Source organism: Panthera uncia, assembly GCF_023721935.1.
Source record: "Panthera uncia isolate 11264 chromosome B2 unlocalized genomic scaffold, Puncia_PCG_1.0 HiC_scaffold_24, whole genome shotgun sequence".
NCBI lineage: Eukaryota > Metazoa > Chordata > Mammalia > Carnivora > Felidae > Panthera > Panthera uncia.
In genome coordinates, this window is record NW_026057580.1 from 20571742 (window position 1) to 20598329 (window position 26588).

Genomic DNA, 26588 nt, shown 5'->3' on the forward strand with positions numbered 1-26588 from the left:
ATGCATTCATCCATTGATAGGTGCAATCTTACCAACCTCTTAAAGTATATTTTAAGCTCTTGGAAACCAAGGACCACTCTTTGAGTAAGAATAGCAAACACTTGAGTATTTCCTGTGTGCTAGTCATAATGTTATGTGCTTTTCTGTATTAATAATATACACGATGGGAGTCATGATTCGAACCCAGGCAGAATGACTGCAGAGCCTACATGCACACTTTCCTTAAACCTGGATCTGACACTGCTCAGCTGTTTACATGACCTTTAGCAAGTTGCCTCAGTTTCCTCCTCTGTACACAATGGGGATGATACCGTATTACCTCAGAGGGTTGTTGTGAAGATTAAAGTTGATACCTGTAAAATGCTGGGAAGGTGGCTGGCACACAACAGGAACTAATTAAATATTAGCTGTTGTTATTATTATTGTTTATAGGAAAGTCCCCAACCCTGAGAAACCCCTCAGTCCCTTTTTCACACGGGAAGTCCTGCATCCTTGGCAAAAGTTCAGAATGGGTCCAAATGGCAGGCTTAGGACAGGAAGTTGGCCAGTGCCCTGTGGTCACTCTCCACTGCCCCGGCTCGCTGTCAGAGCCCACCTCAAAACTCCCCCTATGTCCTATAATTGACCTCTCCTCCTCACACACCAACAATATTAAGGCAACTGTACTCCTTAGCCAACAGACTGTAATGCATTAATCGTATACCTTTCTCGTACGTTTTTCTACGTAACCCATCGTCCTGTTTTCCCCATTTACCGTTCAGTTTCATAACCATCCCTGTTTTCTTAAGAGCAAAACTATTTGATGTTTGAGAACTCTGACCAGGCTAAAACAACCCGCCTACCGGAATGAAACGAGGGCATTTGTGCCCCCTGCTGCCTTTTCATCGGAAAGGCAGTTAAATTTTGCTTATCGAGGTCTAAACAGAAACCGGTATACCGAAGTTTGAAATTAGATTCACGTCTTCTTTTATGGAATTTCCAGGCTTGAATTTCAGTTGTTTGCTTTGCCGTTGCAAAAGCGGATTTTTACTTAATTATACTTTCCTCATGTATCTGCCTTCTTTGAATTGGCCTGTGGATGTTCTGCTTTAGGGATTTGAACCGGTTTTTGTCTTACTCTTGCCTGTTTTCACTCCGGTGAAGCCCTGAGACCGGCGCGCAGGGGCGAAAGGCTACCACTTCAGCCGGTGGAGGGTGCGCCCGGGCGCTCCAGCGATTTGGGACACACTTCAGTTCCGTCTCCACCTCGGGGGCCCTCTGCGGCAGCGTTTGGACACCGCAGTTTTAGAGCGCGCGCCGTTGAGGCCAATTGGACGCCGGCGCACAGTTGAGTGTCAGGTGGGTTCAGCCAATGAGCATGCAGTTTGGCAGAGGTGGGTCCGCCCTCCCCGCCCGCTAGTCCTCGCCCTCCCTTCCCCCACCCCACCCCCACCCCGAGTCCAGAGTCCCGGGTCCCGGAACGTGAGCATTAAGTCAAGCGGAGGCTCCGGCAAAGCCACCATGGTCCGGGCTGGGGCCGGGGCGAGCAAGCGGGCTGCGCGGCGTTCCTGGCGGTTAGGGGAGCGGCCGGGTCCGCCCAGTATGTCGGAAACAGGTGAGGGCGAGCCTCCCGTGGGAACCACCTGCCCGGCAGAGAACCAACACGAGGCTGTCCCCCGAAGGTGAGTCTCCAGCCGGGACCAGGAGGCCTCCACTAGGAGCCAGAACGGCGCGAGGCCGACCAGATAATGGCCCCGGGATGAACCAGAGCAAGAACGAGGAGAACAAGAAAGTTAGATGGCCGTGGAGTTGGCGGGAGTTGTTGGGTGGACTTTGGTGCCATCACGCAGCCGCCTGGCGGAGAGGGTAGGTGGCCAAGGGTAAGGTGTGCGCTCCGACCCGGGACCAAGCTGTGTCAAGGTCTGGGCCCCTCCACGTGCTGGAGGGGCCGTTCTCCCTCCCACCCTCCTCCGTCTATCCTTCTCTCCATCCTTCTCCATCCTCCCCTCCAAGTGGGAATGGAGTCACTGTCTAGACTCTCTCAGGAAGGCCAAGTTCCTTGAGAGCCATATGGGCACAGGGGAAGACAGAGACAGATGATTGCACTTTGACCAGAGGGTGTTTAAAAGTCATTCTCACTTCCAGTTGTGATGAGTGCCCAGGGCCTATCCTCTGGCCAGGTTGCCCTTTCTTTCTGCTTCCCAGCCTGGGGTGCTTTGCTCTTAAGTTTTATTAGTGTCAGTGTGGAGTTGAGATCTCAGTAAGGAGGTAGTGTAGATTTATTAACGTTTGTCAAAGGTAGAATCTTTACAGACAGGATGGGTAGGTGTAGACCTTTCCTGTGGATGGTGGATTTCTTTGTATTCTTTACAATAAAAGCTTTGGGAGGTTCATTTCTTCCTTAACTCATGGATTTCTTGAAGCCCTTCAAAACATTCTTCCTTGTAAGACTTCTTGCTGCCATGTGTCTTGCCCTACAATTTCAGAAAATTGTTCGTTGGTGGCCTGAGCTGGGACACCAGCACAAAGGACTCAAAAGACGCTTTGGCCAAATTTGGAGAGGTTGTTGACATGCTATAAAAATGGATCCCAACATTGGAAGATCAAGAGGGTTGGGCTGATCCTCTTTCAAGATGCAGCCAGTGTGGAGAAGGCAAGCTATGTAGTCCATCAAGGGCCCTTGGGTACAGGATTTGATTTCTGAGAGAATAGCATCCCTGGATCATGATCAGTGTGTCTAAGCTATATATGGCCAAACCCTCTGAGGGAAGCAGAATTTAGGGACTTGTTTCTGTACAGATTTAAGAGGGGAATAAGAGGTATATGGGTCGACGTGGTCCAGGAAGACGATAGTGGATATTTATTATCTGTTTATCTGCTTGTTTGGGACACTGTGCTAAACACTTCACATGTAAGAATTAGAAAAGCATCCAAGGATGTTATAAAATAGATACTATTTAAGTGCCATTTTACAAAGGAAGAGATTAAAGCCCAGAGAAGATTTGGTAACTAAAAGAGATTGCATGTGAGTAGAGGGTTAGCACAGTGAGGATTCTGGGACCAGAAGCCCAGCTACAGCCTGTGCTCTTAAGACCTGCAATTTTACCTCTGGAAAAAACAAGGCTTAAATCGGGACTACCAGGACAGGAAGAGAGCATATAGCATGGACAGAGGCTCTAAGGGACTAAGGTCTGATTTATGTGTGTTTAGGTAAACCTTCTGGATTTCGGGTTTAGAGAAAATTTAGAAGTCAGGCTCAAGGTAGAGTGTGGTGTGTTTGGATGGGATGAACTATTTTGTGTACCAGTGGTGGAGTCTTGTGGCTCAAAGAAAAGGGAATAGCCCAGGGTAATGTTGCTAGGAAATGGCAGTGAGAATTAGAACTGGCATCTGTCTGACCCCTTTTTCAGGAGGTATTGTCCTGGTTTTAGCATTAAAAGCCCCACAGCCCAGGAAACCCGAGTCTCGAGTTTTAGTTAGTCCTTCAGCGTGGGAAATCCCTTAGTTCTGGTTTTCACGCTGAAAGTCCTGCTTCCCAGAAACCCCTCACTTCTGGTTTTAGCACTGAAAGTCCCCCAATCCCTTCGTCCTGGATAAGCCTGGACAGTTGGTCAGTCTGCTTCTCTGCGGAAACAGGTCCTAGACCAGAAGGAGCACAGGCTGGATGGCCATAGCATGAACCCCAAAAGTGCCATGACTGTGAAGAAGGATCATGTGAAGAAAATCTTTATTGGGGGTCTGAGCCCCAAAGCTGCAGAGGAGAGGATAGGGAGTACTTTGGCAAATTTTAGGAGGTGAGTGCCTCCCAAAAGTGTGGTTTATGCTCTCCATCAATCACCTGTGGCTGATTTTTTCCTTCCTTCCTTGGCTGGCTGGAGTTCTGCTCAGCAGGACTTCTTTCTCCTCCTCTGACATTGGGTGTCTTCCCTCCTATGAGTTCCCTTTAGGTTCTGAGTTGGAGGAGGCACCAGCCCTGAGTTTTGTCTGTGTTTCCAGATCAAGGCCATTGAGTTTTCACTGGATCCAGAGTCCAACAAAAGACAGGGCTCTGTTTTCATCACTCTTAAAGAAGAGAAACCTGTGATAAATATTCTAGAAGCAAGGTGTCCAGAGGCATCCTGCTTCTGAAGAGCTAGTCCTTGGATAATTGGGGACCCAGTGAGGTAATCAGTCATCTCAATTTAACATCGAAAGTATCGTGTCCTGGAAAACTCTTCCCTGGAGTATGATAGGCTTTAGTTTTTGGCAATGAGTGTGGCAGACTGGAGGAAAAGTACCAGACCCAGTGGCCCAAAAAGAGGGGCTGAAAGCAACACTGTCTTTAGTGTCAAATGGATATGGCAGAGATTTTGCACCTTCTGTAGTTGCTGTTGCCCACTTTCCTTCTGACCACTGGTGTTGTCAACCACAATTTGCAGTTTACAGTAATGGTTTGTCCATGTTGCACTGAGGAGTGACTGCAGTGTGTTGTAATTATGAATGTTACAGTCTGTCTCTGACTTTATCGTGACCATGTTTTCTAAGAAGTCAGGTAATGAAAATGAGAACAATTATAGTACCAACAATCCCATCACCAAAAAAGAAGGCTAATCAACTGTGTTGCTTTAATGACAAATGGAAGGAGACATACAACTGGATCAGGGAGGTAAATAACCAAAACAGAGCATACTGCACAATATGCAGAAAAGAATTGGGGATTAGGCATGGTGGAGAAGGGGATGTGAAAACACATGGAGACTGAATCTCACCAGTTAAGAGTGAGACAGGCAAGTGCCTCTAAACCAATCAAAGTGTTTTTATTCCCCCAAAAGACACCAATGTTCAGTCAAAAATAGCAGCTGCTGAATTAGCTTGGGTATACCACACAAACAAACATTATCATATGGCTCCCTTGATTGCTCTATGAAACTGAGTAAAGTTACTTTTCCTGACTGAGGGGTTGCAACTAAAATATCCTGCAGGCGAACAAAAGGAGAAATTTTGATAACGGAGGTGTTTGCCCCTTACGGTGTAGAGCTGATTTAGTCATTTCTCCCCATCTGTCATGCTTTCTACAGTCTTCAACTTTAAGCAATGCATCAACCCACGGCAACAAAAAATGTTCCCTCTCATTCTTAGGTACTTTGACTTAAAAAAATGGATTTCAAATCGTCTTCTTAATTTCTTTCTTTCTTTTTCTTTTTTAAGTAGGCTTCATGCCCAGCGTGGAGCCCAATGTGGATTTTGAACTCAAGACTTGAGCGGAGATCAAGAATCAGAGGCTTAACCTATTGAGCCACCCAGGTGCCCCATGTCTTCTGGATTTCTATGAGGATTTTAATGAAACTGCTGAAATCATAAAGCAGAAGATTGTTGATATTTTATCCAAATACAAACTAGACATAGCTCATCTATCTGCATATTCATCAAACAGTGCCAATGTAAATTTTGGCAAATCCCATTCAGTCTAGAAGTGTCTCACCAAAGAAAATGAAAAGATCTTACCTGTTCAATGTCTTGAACATCTTGTATACAGCATTGCTAAAAAGTGTTGTGATTTGCTTAAATGTGATATTGAGACTTTCATAATGAAAGTCTGGGTCACTTTTCAGTTTCCTCAAAATGTACAGAAGCTCTCAGGGCACCTGGGTGGCTCAGTCAGTTAAGCATCCGACTTGGCTGAGGTCATTATCTCACAGTTCATGAGTTCAGGCCCCACAGCAGGCTTGCTGCTGTCAGCTCAGAGCCTGCTTTAGATCCTCTGTCTCCCTCCCTCTCTCTGCCCCTCCCATACACACTCTCTCAAAAATAAACATTTTTTTAAATTGTGCAAAAGCTGTTAATGATATTTTTTACTTTGTAGAAGTGGAAGGAGATAGCCTCGTTAGACATGTGACTACAAGATGGATGTCCTTGCTCCAAGCCATAGAAAAGATACTAAACTGTTTGCCTGCCATAAAATCATACTTTCAAAATGTAGGACAAGAAGAATGTCCTTCTTTGATTTGGAAATATATTGAGGATGAGAATGGAGAAACAGGAAACAGACATTTATATGCTGTTTCTCCAAAACTGTTTGATGATCTTTGAAGGGGGAATAAGAAGCTTAGAGAAGGATGAACTGACTGCATCTGAGCGGTTTGATGTTATGTGTAGGTTGAGACAAAAACTCGTATGGTGGAAAAATGATTCATTTTTTAGAGATAAGACTGCTTCAGAACTAAAATTAAAAAACAAAAAAGTCACCAGAAAAGGGCAATCAAGTTAAACGTGACTTTATTTTCTTTACTAAAGCAGTAACTTATTTGGAATCCAACTTCAGTTTTACCAGTTCACATTACCTCTGTGCCTTAAAACCATTTTCCCTGAGAAGGAGATGTTTAACTTATGGTGACATCCAGTGTGCTTCAGAGTGTTTAAAAAGGACAGACATTTTATTTTTATTTATTTATTTATTTATTTATTTATTTTTATTTACTGTTTATTTTTGAGAGAGACAGAACATTAGCAGGGGAGGGGTAGAGAGAGAGGGAGACACAGAATCTGAAGCAGGCTCCAGGCTCTGAGCTGTCAGCACAGAGCCTGACATGGGGCTTGAACCCACAAACCATGCTATCATGACTGGGCCAAAGCCAGACACTCAACCAACTGAGCCACGCAGGTGCCCCTAAAAAGGACGGACAGTTTAGACATGGGTAGTCTGTAGGATGAACTTACAGATGCAAAGGACCTGATTAACAAACAGCTGCCTTGTCAAAACAAGCCTGTGGACTATGGACATAAAGTAGGTGGACATTCTTGGAGAAATGGAAACTAATTCCTACAAATTAAAAAACCCACTGTTGCTAGTAAAACCTTAAGTATTCCATGTCCAGACACTTATACTGGGAGATATTCAGCCTAATGTCATCACACTGGACTGATGCAGGGAATCCGTATGATGTGGGCTTGCAGAGAGCCAAGCTGCAAGTCAGAGTGAATTTTACATTTGCCTGTATTCAATTTTTACCCCTACATAAAAGAAAAGAAGGATGTCCTAAAGGCTGCAAGCAGTTTACAAAAGTATTACTTGAAAAGAAGACAGAAAGAATAAAAATAGTCTACTGCACCATGGGACAGAAAGAAATATGTGATTTTTAATTAAAGGTAGGAAATACCTGTTTAATCATATTATATTCATGTTCTCCTTTTAAATTCTTGCATCATGTATCCTATTTTGATTATATATTTGTATTTAAAATATCCACAGCATGGTGGGAATGCAAACTGGTGCAGCCACTCTAGAAAACAGAATGGAGGCTCCTCAAAAAATTAAAAATAGAACTATCCTATGACTCAGAAATTGCACTACTAGGTATTTATCCAAAGGATACTGGAGTGCTGATTTGAAGGGGCACATGCACCCCAACGTTTATAGCAGCACTAGCTGCTATATAGAAAGAGCCCAAATATCCATTGACTGATGAATGGATAAAGAAGATGTGGTATATATATATATACACACACACACACACACACACACACACACACACTGGAATATTACTTGGCAATCAAAAAGAATGAAATTTTGCCATTTGCAATAACATGGACGGAACTAGAGTGTATTATGCTAAAAGAAATAAGTCAGAGAAAGACAAATATATGATTTCACTCGTAAATGGAGTTTAAGAAACAAAACAGATGAAAATAGGGGAAGGGAAGGAAAAATAAGATAAAAACAGAGAGGGAGGCAAACCATAAGAGACTCTTAAATACAGAAAACAAACTGGGAGTTGCTGAAGAGGGGTGGGTAGGGGAATGGGCTAAATGGGTGATGGGGACTAAGGAGGACACTTGTTGGGATGAGCGTATGAGCATATTTATTATATGTATAAGTGATGAATCACTAAATTCTACTCCTGAAACAATTACTACGCTATATGTTAACTCAGATTTAAATTAAAAATAAAATAAAATATCCACAGCATATTAGCACAGCAGTATATGTCTAATTTAGAAATATACACATATAGGGATGCTTGTTCAAAATTTCTTTTACTCATGAGCAGAGCCCTAAATAATAAGTAACCCTGTGGGATCTGAAGGAAGGGAAGAGTCACAGACCTGAAGCCAGCTTTTAGTTGTTTGCTTAAAAGCCAGTAAGTCCCTTAGGACTTTGGTTTTTATGAATTAATCTTCCAAAGCTAGGGTGCCCGTGGAAGAACTGATGCAGACCGAGTTTCAGAACATTTGAAAATGAGGATTAGGCTCAAGATCCACAGAGCACTCACTGAGGGGTAAACATAATATGAGGTCCTGCCTGAGCGGCCAGTCTGTCAGTCAGTCAGACTCAGCTGTGCCCTCCCCTTCTCCAGTTCTCTATATACAACTTATGAAAGCTTGTGTTACTATGGATTGGGAGTTCTGCAAATCCAAAGGGGCCTGAGGATAGAATTCGGGAGATCTGAGAACTTGGATGACAAGAGAAATTTCTACATCCACTAACCTCTAACTAAAGTCTAGTATTTCTTTCACAGTCAACAAACCCCTGTGGGATTAGTACTTGCGGCTCTGTCATCACTAGGAATCACAGACATTCACATGTTACAGATACTTCAAAGTGTTGTTTATGTATAGCACTACTTGGGAATTATGGTAATTATTATACCTATTCTGAAATCCTGTAATTAAAGCAGCAGCACATCTATTATATCCCAGATGTATTTTTAATAATTTGATAACTGTGTTTCAATAAAACTGGCTTCCTTGGCAGTCCTATGTATTTGGTTGTGTATATTTTTCCAGACTTCCAAAGGGGGTTGATGGCACATTGGAGTGCCATCTGTCTCTACTGCGGATCATGAATAGACAGCTTTACAAATAGGTGGAGACGAATGCTTTGTGGCACCCTTGCCTTGTGTTCTAACCTTACCATTAGCTGGCATATGAGTTGAGAGGACGCTGGCCCCTTTGCCTAAGAACCTTTCTGATCCCACATGCCCAACAATATGGAATTCCCATAATAGAGAGTTCCTTTTAGGTTCAGGTGAAAATGCCTTGAGTAGGAATATCATGGGACTGTTTCCAGCTTCTAATACCTAAGTGACAGGGGTGCAAGGGATCTCTGAGAGCACCTAGTCTGAGAAGCATCTTATAAATCCAGGCACTGAAATCCAGGGGCAAGTTATTTACTAAAGGTCGTATCAGGTAAAGATAATGAGGCATTCCAAGAGGGTTTTCCGTTTTATTATGAATAGGAAAATTGTCCTGGGAATCTGGAGGCAAGGGGGCGTGGGGGGGTGCGGGGAGGATGGAGGGCTAGGGTAAGGATGGACATAGAAGGGGATGGAAAAGACAGCTGGGACTCAGAGTCAAATTTTAGGTACCACTTCCCCCCTCCTCCATATTCCATTGCCTGTCATAAACTCTCCTGTGAACCTTCAGCAATCATATTAACTCCCTGGGACTTAGACTTCTCATAAGTTAGTTACATTCCTTTCCTGAAGCACTTTTAAGCACAAGGAATAGGTTCGGCAAACAAATTTCACAAGATTTAATGTATATTCTTAGGTTTTTTGTTTTTTTTTAATTTTAAGAAACTCTGCTGTCATTCCCAGTCCAGCAACACCCCTAGAGCTGCTTGATGACTCCTAGATGACCGACTTCTGACAATGTATGAAGGGCTGTTCTATATGGAAGAGGGTTGGGTTGGAGCTACTGTATGCGGCTTACCCAGCAAAACTGGCGTGAGATGAGAAGCTGTTGCCAGGAAGCCGAATTCTAAATCCATTTAAGGTTCATTCCTAGGCAGGGATTATCCTGGGACATGACTTAAAGTGCTTTCCAAGTCTGCCAGTCTATACCTTTCTCTTCATGTACTGAAGCCCAGCAAATCCTGGGCTTGAGGTATAAAATCAGGATCCTGATCTCCCCACATCTACATGACCTTGTAGATAGGGTAGTGTAATAGAGGTTGCTCTGGCCTTGAAACCAGATAAACTTGGGACTCTAATCTTTGTACCCCACTTAGGAGCTGACACCGTGGATAACTAAATCATTTCACCTGTCTGAACCTTAGCTCCCCACACTGAAAATTAGGACAATCGAGTTTGTAAAAGGCCGAGGTTGCTGTTGTGAGGTCCCCAACTGTCCCCTGAGTGATGAATGAGCCTCACAGTTAAAACTCCACCTTCTAGGATCCCTGCTACACCCAAACCACTCTCTGCGGATGCCTCTCCGCCCCGCCCAACCCCTGGCTCATGGCCAGAGTCTAAAGCCCAGCCCAGCCCAGCCCGGCTGACCAAGCAGGTGACGGGATAGCTGACTGGCCTCCTCTGTTCAGCCCCGCGAGCCTGCGCGGGGTACACCCAGCGGAGAGGGCAGGCCGTGGCGCATGCGCGCTGCAGGGAAGGCGCCTCCCGGAACAAGCGGCCCGGGCCGAGTGCGGGAAGGTAGCGCGCAGAGTCGGGAGGCGCTGGCAGCGGGGACCGCTTCCGGATACCAGGTACGAAGTTAGCCTGCAGCTGGCCCCTGAGATTTCACTTATGATCCGCGGGGAGGGCTCGGGGCTGCTGGTGAGCTGTACACCTCGCAGTCGAGAACGTCCTCCCCTGAATTTTCTTGTAAAGGCACTGCTCTAAGCAAAGATGCTGAGGACCTTGGGAGGATTTTGCAGGGGATGGAGGCTGCTTCTTCCAGGGATCGCTTCGCTCCATCTCTTGGGGATTCCCCAGATTTCTTCCTTCCGTGGTCCCGAATCTCCCACCTGTCCTCCTTCCTACTTTACTGGAGCTAGGGAGAGGTGGGGAAGGGATGGGGCTCTCGGACCATTGCAAAAATAGTTTTAACCTTCCCAGTACCACCCAGACTTCAGTCGAAAATGTGTCTTTCGAGCCCCAGCGAGTACAAAGATAGGTAGCTTTTTACATAGTAGCTTACGGAAAAATCTCTTAGCGGGTTCCCTAAATTTTGGAGGTTTAGGGGCAAGGCAGGGCCCTGTCATCTGGGTTTGTACGCGGTGCAGTAAGTCATTTTGCTGCATTGCACCCAAGATGCTTTCTGGCCTTTCCAAGTGTCCGGCCGGCATAGCGTTTGCGATGGGAGCATGTGATGCAAAGCGCACATCGCACATCATCTCCCACTTCCATCGCTTTCATGTGTAGTTTTGGGCAGGTCATATGGTCTTGTCATGGAAATGGAGCAAGAGGGGTGATTGCTTTTTGTCTACATTTTCCCTGTGAGTATAGAGACATCTTACAAGGATTGGGAATAGATTTGTTTTGCCTCCTCAGAACACTCAGTTCAGTAAAGAGATTAAAGGAACAGGCTGTATCCTGGCAATAGAGCTATCCTGAGGCTCACTTACAGAATGTCTTCCTTCAGGCAGTTGTTCCTTTGGGTCACTCATGCGTTCATTCAAGTATTTTCTAAGCACCTGCCTTGTGCATGGCAGTGAGGTTTGTGCTGTGGGGAGGAGGAAGATGAACTGGACTTGAGCTTAGCCCTGGAGGAGTTTGACTGGCTTGGAGGGAGATACGGAGGGGAGCCCAACCTAACTAACTCTACACCAGGTAGAAAGGGGTGGGGCCCCAGGAGAGAGTCAGAAGAAGAGCTGGGGGCTCAGAGGAGGGAGAAGAATCAGCCTTTTATGCCAGGTGGTTGGCTTAAGGAGAAAATCAGGTCCCCAAATTACTACCTCATGATGAGTGATCTCTCATAAGCTTCAGATCTTTATATAAGTGTGTTTTCCTCACTGTGTGTCAGGCATCTTAGATTATGTCTCAAATAGGTCCCATCATTCCTGGTGACCTGCCTCCTCCTGCCACCACATGCTTCCTGCTGTTCTAGTGCTCCTTGTCTCAGAATAGCATCAAGGCTCACCTGCCTCCCACCTCTCCTTCCTAGTGGTCCAAGCCAGAGACCTAGAGATGAGTCATCTCTGACTTATCCTCCCACCCCCACCCCTGACACTCCCACATCCAGACTTATTGATTCTATTTCCTGATCCTCTCTCAAATCTGACCCACCCTCATTGCCATGTCTCTAGGCCAGGCTGCCATCATCTCTTGCTTAGCTTATTTTCCTGCCTCACTCCATCCATCTCCTACTACTGCAGCCAGGAAGCACTTGCTGGAATTAAGTCTGGTTATGAGGCTCCCTTCATTCATCCCTTACCGCCCTTGAGACGGAACCCAGCCTCCCTTTATAGGGTTTACATGTGTCCTGGCCCTGTCTTTTTCACCAGCCCCGTCCATTTTGAAAACATGCCATGCTTTCTCATGCCCCTGGGCTTTTGCACATGTTCTCCCGGCTGCCTAGAACACACCCTTCCTTGCCATCCTTTTCACTTGGCTCACTCCTCTGCCTAAGGTCCCAGCTGGGACCACACTTGCTCTAGGAATCCTTCCTTAGGCTCCCATGTCTCATTAGGCACCGCTGCTTGTTATGGTGCCCATGCCTCTCCTCTTAGGGTTCATTAACACATCTGCCTCCTCTGCTGTGCAGCACTGCAAGTCCTGGAAGACCAGAGCCAAGTCCAAGGGCTTTCCATTGCTTCCTACTGCCTTGCACAAAGAAGACACCCAATAGTTGTGAAGTGGAATTCAGTATAAGTTGTAATATTATGGTTTGATTCATTGAATGCCTGAATCATAAATTCACACTACCTCAGTTATTTGTCAGTGTGCTGTTATAGTTATGTCCTTACACATGTCAAACCCCAAAATGAGTGTAAAGGTGAAAGAGAAGAATGATCATGATTAGAACAGCTAGCATTTGTTGAGTTCTCAGTATGTGCCAGGCTTTGTTCTAAGCACTTTACACTAGTATCTCATTTAATTAACACAACTCTGTGAGGTAGGTAATTTTATTATCCCTATTTTACAGATGGAGACACTGAATTGCAGAGAAATTAGGGAACATGCCTAATGTTACATAGCTAGTAAGTAGTGGCATCAGGTTTGGAGGCAAGCATACATTGTGGAATATGATTAATTCTTGGGGAAGACAGGAGGTAGGACTGACCATGAGAAGCTCATAGGGCTGAAGATGGTAAAGTCACCCAATGGAAGGCCACAGCTTTAAGCAGCGAGACCAAACAGAAGTGACTGATCCAGAATTTAAAAACTCTGAAGAGCATTAGTTTTATTTGCACATTCACTTTTTTCAAACAGCTAACTCAGTTATCAGAGGTATTATTGCTAGTGGTTAGGAATGAGACTTCTCTGAGTCTGTAATCTTGGTTCTGCTGTGTGGCCTCAGGAGTATTGCTGGCCTTTTCTGTGCCTCAGTCTGCTTATCTGGAAAGCAGGGATAATAATGATAGCACTTACCTAAGAGGGTTGTAGTAATAATTAAATGTGTTGATGTAAGGCTCTCGAATGGTAATTGCTCCAAAACATCTTCATCCCCATTATTATTATGTGTTCATATCATTCAGTTGACAATGGTTTTTGAACATAGGTCCTTCCTTTGTGTTCAATCCTGTAGCACCATTTCTTGGACAGAGAAGATGAGTTCTTCTCTTTTAATTCTGCTTCCCATGGATATTGAGGATTTTTCACTAGTGCCTCCTCAGTGCCATCATCTCCTGGACCTCAAATTCCCTCCCTGCAGACCCTTACTCACACTAACTTCTGGCTTCCTCTCTTCTGTTCTTCTGGGTCAGTTTGTTCCCAGTTGGTACAGAGGTTAAGAGACCAGGTTAACTTAAATGGTGAGCAGTGAAAACACTATAAAACTACAATGAAATCTCATACGCTATTCCTTGTATGTACAAAGATATTTTCCCCACGGAGGAAATACAGATGTAAAAGCATTAAGATACGTAAAGCACTACTAGGAATCAGAAATTTGAAAGCTGCAAGGAACATCTCGTCTACTCCCCTTGCTTTGGGGCGAGTTGACATCAGGGATGGGGCATAGTCCAAGGGCCAACAACCTGCTAGTGCCAGTACCCATATCTCCAGCCTGTAGCCAGCACACTTTCTCTGACATCTTATAGACTCCTGGGCAGGATTTTAATGGAGCTTCTCACCCCTGGATACATGTTTCAACTGCTGCTATGAGGCACGATAAGATATTCTCATAGCTCACTTAATTTTGTGCGAGGTTTCATTAATATTCTTCAGTGATTTACTACTGATTTTTAAAAATTTTTTTTAAATTGTTTATTTTTGAAACAGAGAGAGACAGAGCATGAATGGGGGAGGGGCAGAGAGAGAGGGAGACACAGAATCCAAGCAGATCCCAGGCTCTGAGCTGTCAGCAGAGTGCCTGGCGTGTGGTTGGAACTCATGGACTGCGAGATCATGACCTGAGACAAAATTGGACACTCAACCGACTGAGCCACCCAGGCGCCCATGATTTACTATTGATTATGTGTGGATGTCTTTGACTGAGCTTTCCTTTTTTTAGTAGATTAGAGAAATTAATCTCTGTAATTCTGTGGAATGTGTATCATTTTTATATACTTATACTGCTCCCAGTTCTTTTTATTTTGTAAAACTTATCCCTTTCCCCAGCTTTAGAATTGCAGCCTTGCCAATGGACCTGATTGGTTTTGGTTATGCGGCCCTTGTGACTTTTGGAAGCATTTTGGGATATAAGCGGAGAGGTAAGCCCTAACCATATTTTTCATCAAAGGGACTTGGTGGGGGGTTGGTGATTGTGCTAAAATTATCTGAGGGTTTGTAAGTAAGACAAGAAGCTAAAGATGTCCTAGAGGTGGCTGAGGACCAGCATGTCGTGTGTGGAAGGGAGCCATAGAGGGAAGTGGGGCTGGGTGTGACAGAGCATTCTAGCCTGGCTTTCTGGGTCTCTCTTCACCCATCATTATCAATTACATAATTAATTGATTTAACTACCTCAGGGCTATGCGCTTATTATCAAAGGACTGTTTTCATTTGTTTACATACTCACGGTATCAAAAACTGACTTATGTTGAGATTATGTTTTGCGGAGGAAAATTTGTTAAATACTTAGGTATCATATCTGAAGTTGTCTCTTCATCTGTATCCAAAAGAAGAAGAAACCCAGTTGATAAATCAAAGGGCTTTCATGGAGAAAAATAGAAGGCCAAGTTTCATATTTTGCTTTGTTTTAAGGTAGAAGTATTTTTAATCATGGTGTCTCATATTTCTGTTTCTTATATTTTCATGAAATTTTAAAAATGAAGTTATATTTCAAAGAGTGTTATATTTGTGACATTGGTGGACTTCAACTTGAGTGAAAAAGCCAGGTCTACAGAGTTATTAGAGTTACTCCTTATTTAGAGATTGCTAAAAAGTCCAAGGCCAGAAGCACAGGTCTCTGTAGGGACTCAGAGGTGGCAGGTTTAAACAGATTATTTTCTTTTCTTTTTAATGTTTATTTATTCTTGAGAGAGAGAGTGTGTGTGTGTGTGTGAACAAGGGAGGGGTTAGAGAGAGAGAGACACACACACAGAATTCAAAGCAGGCTCCAGGCTCTGAGCTGTCAGCACAGAGCCCGATGCGGGGCTTGAACCCACGAATCATGAGATCATGACCTGAGCCGAAGTTGGATGCTTAACCAACTGAGCCATCCAGGAGCCCCAAAACATTATTTTCTAAGATTTCCAAGAGCCTGTAAATCACTTAGACTTTTTTTTGTTATTCTTATTTTCTCTCTCAATATGTGTAGCATCGTGGATATGTATTTGATGAAAAAATCATCGCACCAAAGACCTGTAAACCACTACTCAAAAGTTCATGTTTTATAATCTACTTTAAGGAGGACTGAGTTTAAAATTCTGATAGGATTGTTACTGAAAAACATTTCCCTTGTCAAAGATGTGTCTAAATAACTTCTTGTTACGGAACAGAAGAGCACACCTGGACATTTTTGCCTGCCTCTTAGAGGGGTGGGAAGAAGGCTGTGTGTGTATGTCTGTGTGTGTGTGTGTGTGTGTGTGTGTGTGTGTGTGTGTGTGTGTTGGGGCAGCTAGGGGTGGAGGAGGGGCAGAGAGACAAGGATTACTTTACATTCTACCCCAGATCTCTTCAGGAACAAATGAAATCACATTCGCTGTAAGGTCTCTGAGGGCACGTGCTTGTTGCTCAGCTGCACAATATGGTTGCCTGGCCTCCTACAAGAGCCCCCAAATAAGTGATCTGGGAAGCTCCTGGGGGCATGTGTTCACAAAGAAGCCCACTCTTGTATAATGTAGGTTAAGAGCACACAGGCCACAGAATTAAGCATTCCTAGATTCTCCTCATGACACTACTGCTTACTATCTCAGATACTCATGTGAATTGTTTTAGCTTTTGGGTTGAATCCCTCATTTGTATATTAATTCATTAGGATGAAATAAGATAATGCATGTAACACATTTCACACAGTGCCTGGCCCAGAAGAAAGGTTTAATACCCTTGTTGTTTCTGTTGTTACTGTCCTGCCAGTGGGAGGGTCTATGGGCCAGTGGAGCAAAATACCTTTTCCTAGTTTTGTATTCTGTATTATATTCTAAGCTGCTTGTGGTCTTGATGTCTTAGAACTTTTGTATAAAATGAGTCGATGCTTTCTGATTTTACTTACATCTTCCCGAGACATGAATCCTGTGCACTTGGGTCAGGAGACCATTCCAAGGGACAGTTATTAAGAATAATGTTGGGGGTGACTGGGTGGCTCAGTCGGTTGAGTGTCCGACTTCACCTCAGGTCATGATCTCGCAGTTTGTGAGTTCCAGCCCCGCGTTGGGCTCTGTGCTGATAGCTCAGAGCCTGGAGCCTGCTTCGCATTCTGAGTCTCCCTCTCTCTCTGCCCCTCCCCCACTCATGCTCTGTCTCTCTCTGTCTCTCAAAAATGAATAAACGTAAAAAAATAAAAATTAAAAAAAAAAAAAGAACAATGTTGGGTAGGTTAATGATGTGATGTCCAAAAGGTGTTTGGTAAGAAGACAAGTATATCTGAATCCTGTACTAGACCAGCTGCCTGACATAGTGTGGATCAAAGTGAGGGACTGAGATTTCTTTTCTTGCTGGGAGCAGAGAAAGTGGAAAGAGGCAGCACAGTGGCAGGATGCTGAGCACTGAGTTCTGGGTTCACCCCTCTCCCATATAAGTCCCTAGAGAAGTGCATAGCCAGGGAGACACTATGATTTTGAGGCTCTTTCTGAGCCAGGTGGCCAGTGCCCAAAGCTAAAGATGGCCAGAAGGCTCACTTGGCCTTCTCCTATACCAGGACTGAACCTGGCTTCACACCATCCTACTCTAGTTCAAGGTCAGGGCACAGCAGCCCCTCTGGAGGAGGGGAACAGGAGAGCTGGTGTCCTGCTCTGAGGGAGGGAGGCCCCCATGTGTACCTTTCAGTTCCTTTGAAAACTCCCCTACCAAGGCTGCCCCAGCCAGGTCAGCACTGGGAGGAAGGGGATGCAGGGCAGAGCTTGGAACTTCTTTTTTCGTAGCCCCACCATAGACAGCTTTTTTGCAGGATCTTTCTCCCTTCCACTAGCCATGGCTTTGTTATGAGGTAGAGCCCACGGTCCCAGCTCCTTCCTCATGCAGGATGAATTCTCCCAGGAGCCTTCCTGGTTCTCATTCACGTGGGCTGCTAGTGTGCATTCCTGTCCCCACTGTTTGCTGCCTGACATCACCAAGACTTGGGTGCAGATGCCACCACTCCTGCCTCCACATACTTAAGGTCGGGAGGATCTTAGCAGTGCAGAAATCATCAGGAAATACAGAAAAGAGTCATAGATCTTGAGTTGAGAAGACACCTTAATAAAGGTGACCTAGTCAAGTGTTTCAGAAAATACTTAAGTCCCCTTAACTCTTTTCTAATCTGACATCTTCTGCTTAAACATGACCCCTAACAGGGAGTTCCCAGGCATGCATTTTGTCAGTATTTATCTAGTGCTGCTAAGTAGCCAGCACTATGTCAGGCCCTGGAAAACAGCAGTGAGCAAAAAGAGATAGTGCTCACAAGCAAGTCAGGGGGCTGACCTTAAATATACAGGCAGGTGTACAAATATATGATGACGAATAGTAGGAAATTTTGACGGGGGTCCTCATTCAGAATAGTGAATCACAGAAGACATCTCTGAGGAGCTAACACTTACAAAGACATCTGGAGGTGAGCGGCAGTTGGCGAGGTGAATAGTGCAGGGAAGAGCAGTCCAGGCAAGGAACAGCGTGCCTAGAAGCCATGAGGAATAAAGAGTTTGACATATTCAAGGAACTGAAAGAAGGCCAAGGCTCCAATAATAGAGCAGACTTGAATTTTTCCCTAAGCGTAGTGGGAAGCATTGAAGGTTTTCAATTAGGGGAGTGACCTGTCCAGATATACGCTTTTAAGAGATCATGTTGCCGTGTTTGCAAGATAGATTTGCGGGAAGGGAGGAACAATGAAGAATTTAATACCTCCAACTGTAACATTCTAAGCCATTATATATTTGACACAGATGATATTATTAACTCTGTTTTGCAGCTGACAAAACTCAGAGGACTAAGTGACTTAGCCAAAGTCCTGCAGGCAACAAATGGAAGAATTAGGAATAGAACCTAGTGCCTATGGCTTCTCATTCAGGATGCTGCTCTGTATGTGTGTGTGTGTATGTGTGTGTTGCATGCGTGTGCTCATTGCTGCAATGGTTTAACCCTGGCTGCAATCTGAATTTCCTATAGATATTTTTAAACTAAAGATGCCTTGACCCTACCCCAATGGATTCCAATCTGAGATTCTAAATAGAGTGAGCTCTATGACGCAATGACTGTGTATCTTGTTCACAGCATCACTGGCATACAGCCATGTCTAACCCTGGCATTGCTGTGTATTCGGGATTCCTCTGCCTTGCATTTCAGGTTCAGCAGGGAACAGTCAAATCTTAGAAACTGTTCATGAGTAGACTGATATTTAATTTGGCTTTGTCTAGTTACAGTGCCAAATGTAGAAATACATTTGAAGGTGCATGTATCATACTTGAAGGAATGGAAGGAATTCCTTTCATTTGGGATTTCTCTTTCTGAGCCCATTTTTTTCCCAGGTGGTGTTCCATCTTTGATCGCTGGTCTTTTTGTTGGATTTTTGGCTGGCTATGGAGCTTACCGAGTCTCAAATGACAAGCGAGATGTAAAACTGTCACTGTGTAAGTAAGGCATTTTTTTCCACTTCTGAAGGGTCAAACCTTGGGAGTGTTTTTTTTAATACCCTATACCAGGTACACTAGAAAACATGCAGTTAGGGGCGCCTGGGTGGCTCAGTCGGTTAAGCGGCCGACTTCGGCTCAGGTCATGATCTTGTGGTCCGTGAGTTCGAGCCCCACGTCGGGCTCTGTGCTGACAGCTCAGAGCCTGGAGCCTGTTTCAGATTCTGTGTCTCCCTCTCTCTGACCCTCCCCCATTCATGCTCTGTCTCTCTCTGTCTCAAAAATAAATAAACATTAAAAATATATATATATATAAAAAAAAAGAAAACACGCAGTTACATGGCAAGTGCATATGCATATGTCAAGACTGAACACAATTCTTGTTCCTTTCTAGACAGACCCAATCAAAAATGAGGATATTGCTACCAAGCTTTCAAACACAGAACATATTTCTGTGAAACTTATTACTAGAAAAATAAAATTATAAAATTAAAGGAATTATGGCTAGATTTTATGTTAACTTCCCTAAGTGCATATTAGCATAGTTCTCATGTTGCTATTAAAATACCTAAAAAGGGACAGCCTCACATTATTTAATTCACAAGCAGCTTTTAGATCCTGTTTTTTTTCCTTAAGACTTAATCTAAAAAACCAAGGCTGACTCTTTTTTAGCTTCTTCCCCTGTTGGGTTTAGTAGGGGAATGTCCACAGTGAAAATGGAAACCCATGTGTATTTAAAGGCCTGGGATGCTTGGATTTCTGTAGTCCAGCTTGAAATACAGTGGAGGTTTGGAAATTGTCTCTATTTAATTGGATCATTATTCAAAGTGCCCTGGTGGGTTATGGAAGAAAATACAAATGAAGACAAACTGTATTAGTTTGGTATTTGAGGGAGAGAAAGAGACTTAGTGTGTTACTTTTTTCTTTGTTTGAAACAGGAGGTAGGGATAGTTAAAAAAAATTTTTTTTAATGTTTATTTTTGAGAGACAGAGACAGAGAATGAGCAGGGGAGGGGCAGAGAAAAAGGGAGACACACAATCTGAAGCAGGCTCCAGGCTCTGGGCTGTCAGCACAGAGCCTGATGCGGGGCTCGAACTCACGAACCGAGAGATCATGACCTGAGCCAAAGTCAGTTGCTTAACTGACTGAGCCGCCCAGGCACCTCTAGGGATAGTTTTTAATAATGAAATTGTATCAAAGGAAGAAACATATCAGCAAGATGTGGATATACTAGGCTTTTTATCCTCGTGTGTTTAAGTACTTCACATATATTTATCATCATTTTTTTTATATCAGCAAGCAATTGTTCCTTGAAAGCTGTTCTTTTTAATATTTTTTTATAATTTTTTTTTTAATGTTCATTTATTTTTGAAGAAGAGAGAGACAGAGCATGAGCAGGGGAGGGGCAGAGAGAGAGTGAGACAAAGACTCTGAAGCAGGCTCCAGGCTCTGAGCTGTCAGCACAGAGCCCAGCACAGGGCTCAAACTCACAAGCTGTGATATCATGACCTGAGCTGAAATCAGATGCTTAACCGACTGAGCCACTCAGGCACCCTGAAAGCTGTTCTTAAATTGTGACATCAGTGCCCTAATAAAACGGCTTCTCTCTCCATATTGGTTCAGCTCCTAAAAGGCTGGTATGATGCTTCTAAATTTAATATTATTACCTAGATGATTGTTATTTAGTCTCCAGGCATCAATTTCCCAAAATTGAATGCTGCACATTAAAAACAGTCAGCCTTTTTTCCTAGTATTTTTTTTTATTCATTTTTATTCATTACTTTTAAAAAAAGATACCAATTATTTTCTTTACTTTCAGTTAAGTAAGCATTTATTCGATTTCCCCTTGTGGATCCAGACATACCGCCAAGTGTTCCTGAGGAAAGTTGAGTAAGACACAGTCCTAGCCTTCCTAGACATTTAAGTTAGACCAAGACTTTTTATTTTGAAGATATTTCAGGAATAGATTTTAACATGCTTATTTACTCAACAACCTTTTCAATAAGCTAATTCATAAAGTCTTTAAAAAAAAATTTTTTTAACGTTTATTTATTTTTGAGACAGAGAGAGACAGAGCATGAACGGGGGAGGGTCAGAGAGAGGGAGACACAGAATCGGAAACAGGCTCCAGGCTCTGAGCTGTCAGCACAGAGCCCGACGCGGGGCTCGAAGTCACAGACCGTGAGATCATGACCCGAGCCGAAGTCGGCCGCTCAACCGACTGAGCCACCCAGGCGCCCCTCATAAAGTCTTTTAATAGAGCACTTTATCTTTTTAAGAAGATAGCAACTCAGTACCTACACATAATAGTTCTATTAAAAAGCTGAAATGATATGCATTTTTTTTTTCATAAGCAAGCATTGAGAATGTGTTTGAAACTGCAGTTCATGCATTGGTTTGGTTTGTAGTTACAGCTTTCTTCCTGGCCACCATAATGGGCGTGAGGTATAAGAGATCCAAGAAAATCATGCCAGCTGGTCTGGTTGCAGGTTTAAGGTAAGAAAAACTATTTTGATCTGTGCTTTCTTCTGCCATAATTTTGAAGTGCTGACTTTTTGGCAGGAGTCAGTTTTAATTTGAAAGGTCAAAGTAATTTTTAGGACAGTAAGCGTGACTGTAAAACCTTAAAATATCATGTATTCAGTCAGTCTTTGGTATTGATGTACCGATGAACATTTTTGTGGAGTACACGTAGGGTTGCTATAGTATCTGAGCACATATACTCGCCTACCTTTTTCAGAATAAAGAACTAAATTCAGCCTCATTTTTCCTCAAGATTTACTCATCTGAAACAGTAAATGTATTCATTTCAATCTGATACTCAGTCTTAGAGTGTTATAGTGATAGTCTGCTACACTTATTTTGAGTTTTTAAGGGAAGAAAGTTAATATTTTTAAAAAAGATAACAGGGAACCTCTGGTTTCTCTTATTTTGATCCTAGTAATTCTATCCATGAGATTAAGCATATTACCAAGTAAAAATTTACAGGTAACATTTTTAGTTCTTCCTGGAAGCTGTCTTTATTATGTTGAAAGCCTTCAACATGTGCATTTCCTTTGTTACACATTTTTACTTTTTTACTTTGGAATTTCCAAAGAAAGAATGAAATGTATACAAAGACTCATGTTTATTGCAACTTCATTTCTTTATTTCTTTTTCTTTTTTTAAAAAATATTTATTTTTGGGAGAGCACAAGTGGGGGAGGGTCAGAGAGATGGGGACAGAGGATCTGAAGCAGGCTCTACACTGACAGGCTGACAAGTAGCAAGCCTGGTGTGGGGCTCAAACTCACCAACTGCAAGATTATGACCTGAGCTGAAGTTGGACGCTCAACTGACTGAGCTACCCAAGTGCCCCTGCAACTTTATTTCTTTTTTTTTTTTTTTTTTTTTTAATATATGAAATTTACTGTCAAATTGGTTTCCATACAACACCCAGTGCTCATCCCAAAAGGTGCCCTCCTCAATACCCATCACCCACCCTGCCCTCCCTCCCACCCTGCCCTCCCTCCCACCCCCCATCAACCCTCAATTTGTTCTCAGTTTTTAAATTTTTTTTTTTTCAACATTTTTTATTTATTTTTGGGACAGAGAGCGACAGAGCATGAACGGGGGAGGGGCAGAGAGAGAGGGAGACACAGAATCGGAAACAGGCTCCAGGCTCCGAGCCATCAGCCCAGAGCCTGACGCGGGGCTCGAACTCACGGACCGCGAGATGGTGACCTGGCTGAAGTCGGACGCTTAACCGACTGCGCCACCCAGGCGCCCCTTGTTCTCAGTTTTTAACAGTCTCTTATGCTTTGGCTCTCTCCCACTCTAACCTCTTTTTTTTTTTTTTTTTTTTTTTCCTTCCCCTCCCCCATGGGTTTCTGTTATGTTTCTCAGGATCCACATAAGAGTGAAACCATATGGTATCTGTCTTTCTCTGTATGGCTTATTTCACTTAGCATCACACTCTCCAGTTCCATCCATGTTGCTACAAAAGGCCATATTTCATTTTTTCTCATTGCCACGTACTATTCCATTGTGTATATAAACCACAATTTCTTTATCCATTCATCAGTTGATGGACATTTAGGCTCTTTCCATAATTTGGCTATTTGCAACTTTATTTCTAATGGAACTCATGATGAATTGAAAAATTAGAAACAACTTGAGGAGTGTCTGGGTGGCTCAGTTGATTAAACATCTAGCTCTTGATTTAGGCTCAGGTCATGATCTCACGGTTCTCCCCATGTCAGGCTCTGTGCTGGCAACATGGATGGAGCCTGCTTGGGATTCTCTCTCTCCCTCTTTCTGTCCCTCCCTCCCTCTCCCTCTCTGTCTCTTTCAAAATAAATAAACATTTTTAAAAATCTTCACCAATAAGGAAATGTTTCAATACATGTTTTGTCTACTTAATGAAATACTGAGCAGGCATTACGTGCACTGTTTTCAAAAACTGTTTAGTGGCATTAGAAAATCTATTTTCTATTAGAAAATTAGAATGATACAATAGGAGATAAAAACAAAATAAACAATCAAATATAGTATGATCTCAAAAGTTTGTATAAAAAACCAAGATAGGAAGGAAATACTTCACACTGTTAATAGTGTTTATCACTAGGTGGTAATGCAATGACTAATTTTCTCCTTTCTACTTTACTATAGAAATTTCTGGTGTGGCTATGTATAATGTTTATGGCTTGGTTGGGGGTGGGTGTCAGGGAGGAATGTGATTACAAAGGACTGCCTTCCAGTGATGGCTATGTTCTAAAAATTATATTTAGTGATAGAAAGAATCAGAAGCAGGGTTTTTGGGTCAAGAAGACAAGACCCCAGTCAATGGAAAGTAGCTGAGATTATAATAATAACACCCCAGAATTGCTCCTTCATTATTTTTTTCAAGCCACTTGCCTTTACTAGTTTATGAAAGGCGTTTCTTTCCAAACCTTTCTCTTATAAAGTTTCATCCCAGATTTTCAGAACAATGAGTTCTGAGTTTGCTCATGCAGTCAATCAACATTTTTAAGTAGCTAATCCAGCTGGGTCTGGGAAGTTCCAGTACAGGGATAACGAGATCACCCCTGCTCCAAGGAGAAGCAAGAGAGAACCCTGGAAGCCAAAGTTTAGTAATAGTACGGGTTTGGTGAACATACTAACCTGTCTTATGCCACGTAAGCGTGACCTGCTCTTTGCCTTTCTTTTATCTTAATCCAGCCTCATGATGATTCTGAGACTTGTCTTACTGCTGCTCTGAAAATATGGAGGAACTGAAAACTAAATTCATGCGATTCTGCTGTAACGGGCAGAGCACATACTTTGTATTTAAAAGATAAGCTTCAGGGATGCCTGGGTGGCTCAGTCGGGTAAGCGTCCAACTGCAGCTCAGGTTGTGATCTCTCAGTTCGTGAGTTTGAGCACTGCATCAAGTTCTGCAACTGGTGGTGCAGAGCCTGCTTGGGATTCTCTCTCTCTTTCTGCCCCTTCCCCACTTGTTCTCTCTCTCTCTCAAAATAAATAAGTAAACTTAAAAAAAAGATGAACTTCAGCATGGAATGTTATGTGTCTTATTCTACATTAAAAACAACAGAAACACTCCAATATGAACACTAGTTTGAGTAATTTTTTTTAAACAAAACCTCGACTGTTTTTCTACTTCTCTGATAATGGTTTCATTAAAAATATTTAATAAATCATTACATTCTCTTTCATTCGCTGCGTCCAGTTTTCATATGTGTGGGGTGTTTTATTTTTTGATAATTCCAAACAGTTGGGTCTGAAGTTGAAATTAAACTGCCAGTTATCAGATAATGGAGTGCCCAAGGTGAACTTTACAAAATGTTCATGTATCTGTTTGTCATTTGCATTGTATTAGAAACTATATTTCTTGGGGCGCCTGGGTGGCTCAGTCGGTTAAGCGTCCAACTTCAGCTCAGGTCACGATCTCGCGGTCCGTGAGTTCGAGCCCCGCGTCGGGCTCTGGGCTGATGGCTCAGAGCCTGGAGCCTGCTTCCGATTCTGTGTCTCCCTCTCTCTCTGCCCCTCCCCCGTTCATGCTCTGTCTCTCTCTGTCTCAAAAATAAATAAAACCTTAAAAAAAATTAAAAAAAAAAAAAGAAACTATATTTCTTCCATTTTAATTGTACTACTGCCAGTGTTATTTTTTTTCTCAGCACACTCTGCGTACTGACTGAATGTATTCGGTATTTAAATAAAATGCTTTCTGTTTTAAACCTGGTTTTCTCATTTTAATGTCCTCTCCATATATACTCAAGTGATTTTTAACATTTAAATGCTCAATTATTAATGCAAGTGATTGGAAAGGAGGTTTTTGTTTGTTTTTTTTTAAGCCAGAACTCTCCCTCAGGAGCAGATACTCTCTCTCACTGAAACAGTAATAATTCTGAAACAAAAATGATTTTGTCCCCAAGTTACTACTTCATTTTTAGAAATAGTTATGACTTCATGTCCAGGGCACTTACTTTTAGGCCCCAGACTGAACATCAAGAGACCTGAGTTCCAGCCCAGTTCTCCCACTGACTGGTTGCATGTTCTTTGGAAGGTCTTTCCTCTCTCTGGGTCTCAGTTTCTCATCCTTAAGGAGGAATTTGGACTAAATGGTTGACCAGGTCCCTTAAAGCTCTCAAAGCCCGCAGTTTTGATCCTGTTGTCTTTACTCAGGGGTGTCAGATTTCAAACCCACTCTTTACATGAGATGGTGAGTGGAGCCCCAGCTGAGAAGAGCAGAGTTGATATGCTTGTGTTCAGTTACCTTTCCCCACTGACTTTCGAGGAAGTTATTAGACTTCCAGTGATAAGTAATTCAGGAAAGGGAGGGAGGGAGGGAGGGAGGAAGACAGGAAGGGGCCTACGAGTTTAACCAAATAAAAATATTCTACTTAAAAAAAAAAAAATCCCACTTACCCTAATGGTGCAAAGAGGTTGTTACCATAAGAAGGTTGGAAAAAGTGGTTATCACTGGGGTGCTCTGTGTGTATTTGCTGACTATAGAGATGACTGAGAAGACCCTTCAGATTTGGACTGACAACAGTTTACACTCAAAGTTTAGATTACTAAAGTAGAAACCAAGTGTGAAGTTGATGATAAAAATATATGCTCTATCTGTAAAAGACTCTAGTGGTTGAACGTTTAAGAAACTAGTTTGAAGCTATGCTCTGTCCTGGACTTTTCCCAAAAGGATGTGGAAATGCGTGATGGCTGGTATATATGTGGGGCTTTTCCTTTTTTAAAGAAGTCTTCAATACCCATTGGCTTACTCAGGATTGTACTCTTTTGCAATAGGTAGAATGCAGAAGAATCTTTATTTGGATGATTCTGATGGATTGGTGTTTTACTGTTTTATAAACAGAAAAAGTGTTGTCTGATTTACAGGCCAGTATTAGGTAGTTTATTTCCTTTTGCTTATCTTTATCAAAGTGACCTTATGATACCTTTGTGGGTACTGCTACAAATGTGAAGTGAGATGTGCTGAGGCCTTTAGACCTCTTCGTTTGTTAATACTCGGCTACTATAGTACCCATGTTTTTAAGAAACATGCCACGTTCAA

At 43.0% G+C, this 26588-nt stretch overlaps 1 protein-coding gene across 2 annotated transcripts; it reads left to right on the top strand.

The window, feature by feature from the left end:
* The first annotated feature begins 1463 nt into the window (after positions 1 to 1463).
* TMEM14A (transmembrane protein 14A) lies at positions 1464 to 25251 on the top strand. Of its 2 annotated transcripts, none has more exons than XM_049653814.1 (5): positions 1464 to 1661; positions 14460 to 14551; positions 18938 to 19039; positions 21449 to 21536; positions 24239 to 25251. In XM_049653814.1, the coding sequence occupies exons 1-5, from the start codon at positions 1501 to 1503 to the stop codon at positions 24276 to 24278; spliced, it is 483 nt and encodes a 160-aa protein (XP_049509771.1). In that variant the 5' UTR covers positions 1464 to 1500; the 3' UTR covers positions 24279 to 25251. The 2 variants fall into 2 exon arrangements, with proteins under 2 accessions (XP_049509771.1, XP_049509772.1); XM_049653815.1 differs by lacking the exon at positions 1464 to 1661 and adding an exon at positions 10335 to 10441.
* The last annotated feature ends 1337 nt before the right edge of the window (positions 25252 to 26588 follow it).

What these genes read in the sequence shown, in the direction of transcription:
- TMEM14A (XM_049653814.1), top strand. Translation starts at nt 1,501, where the DNA reads ATGGTCCGGGCTGGGGCCGGGGCGAGCAAGCGGGCTGCGCGGCGTTCC. An exon ending in CACGAGGCTGTCCCCCGAAG is followed by an intron (nt 1,662 to 14,459) that starts GTGAGTCTCCAG and finishes CCCTTTCCCCAG; the next exon opens with CTTTAGAATTGCAGCCTTGC. An exon ending in AGATGTAAAACTGTCACTGT is followed by an intron (nt 19,040 to 21,448) that starts GTAAGTAAGGCA and finishes TTTGGTTTGTAG; the next exon opens with TTACAGCTTTCTTCCTGGCC.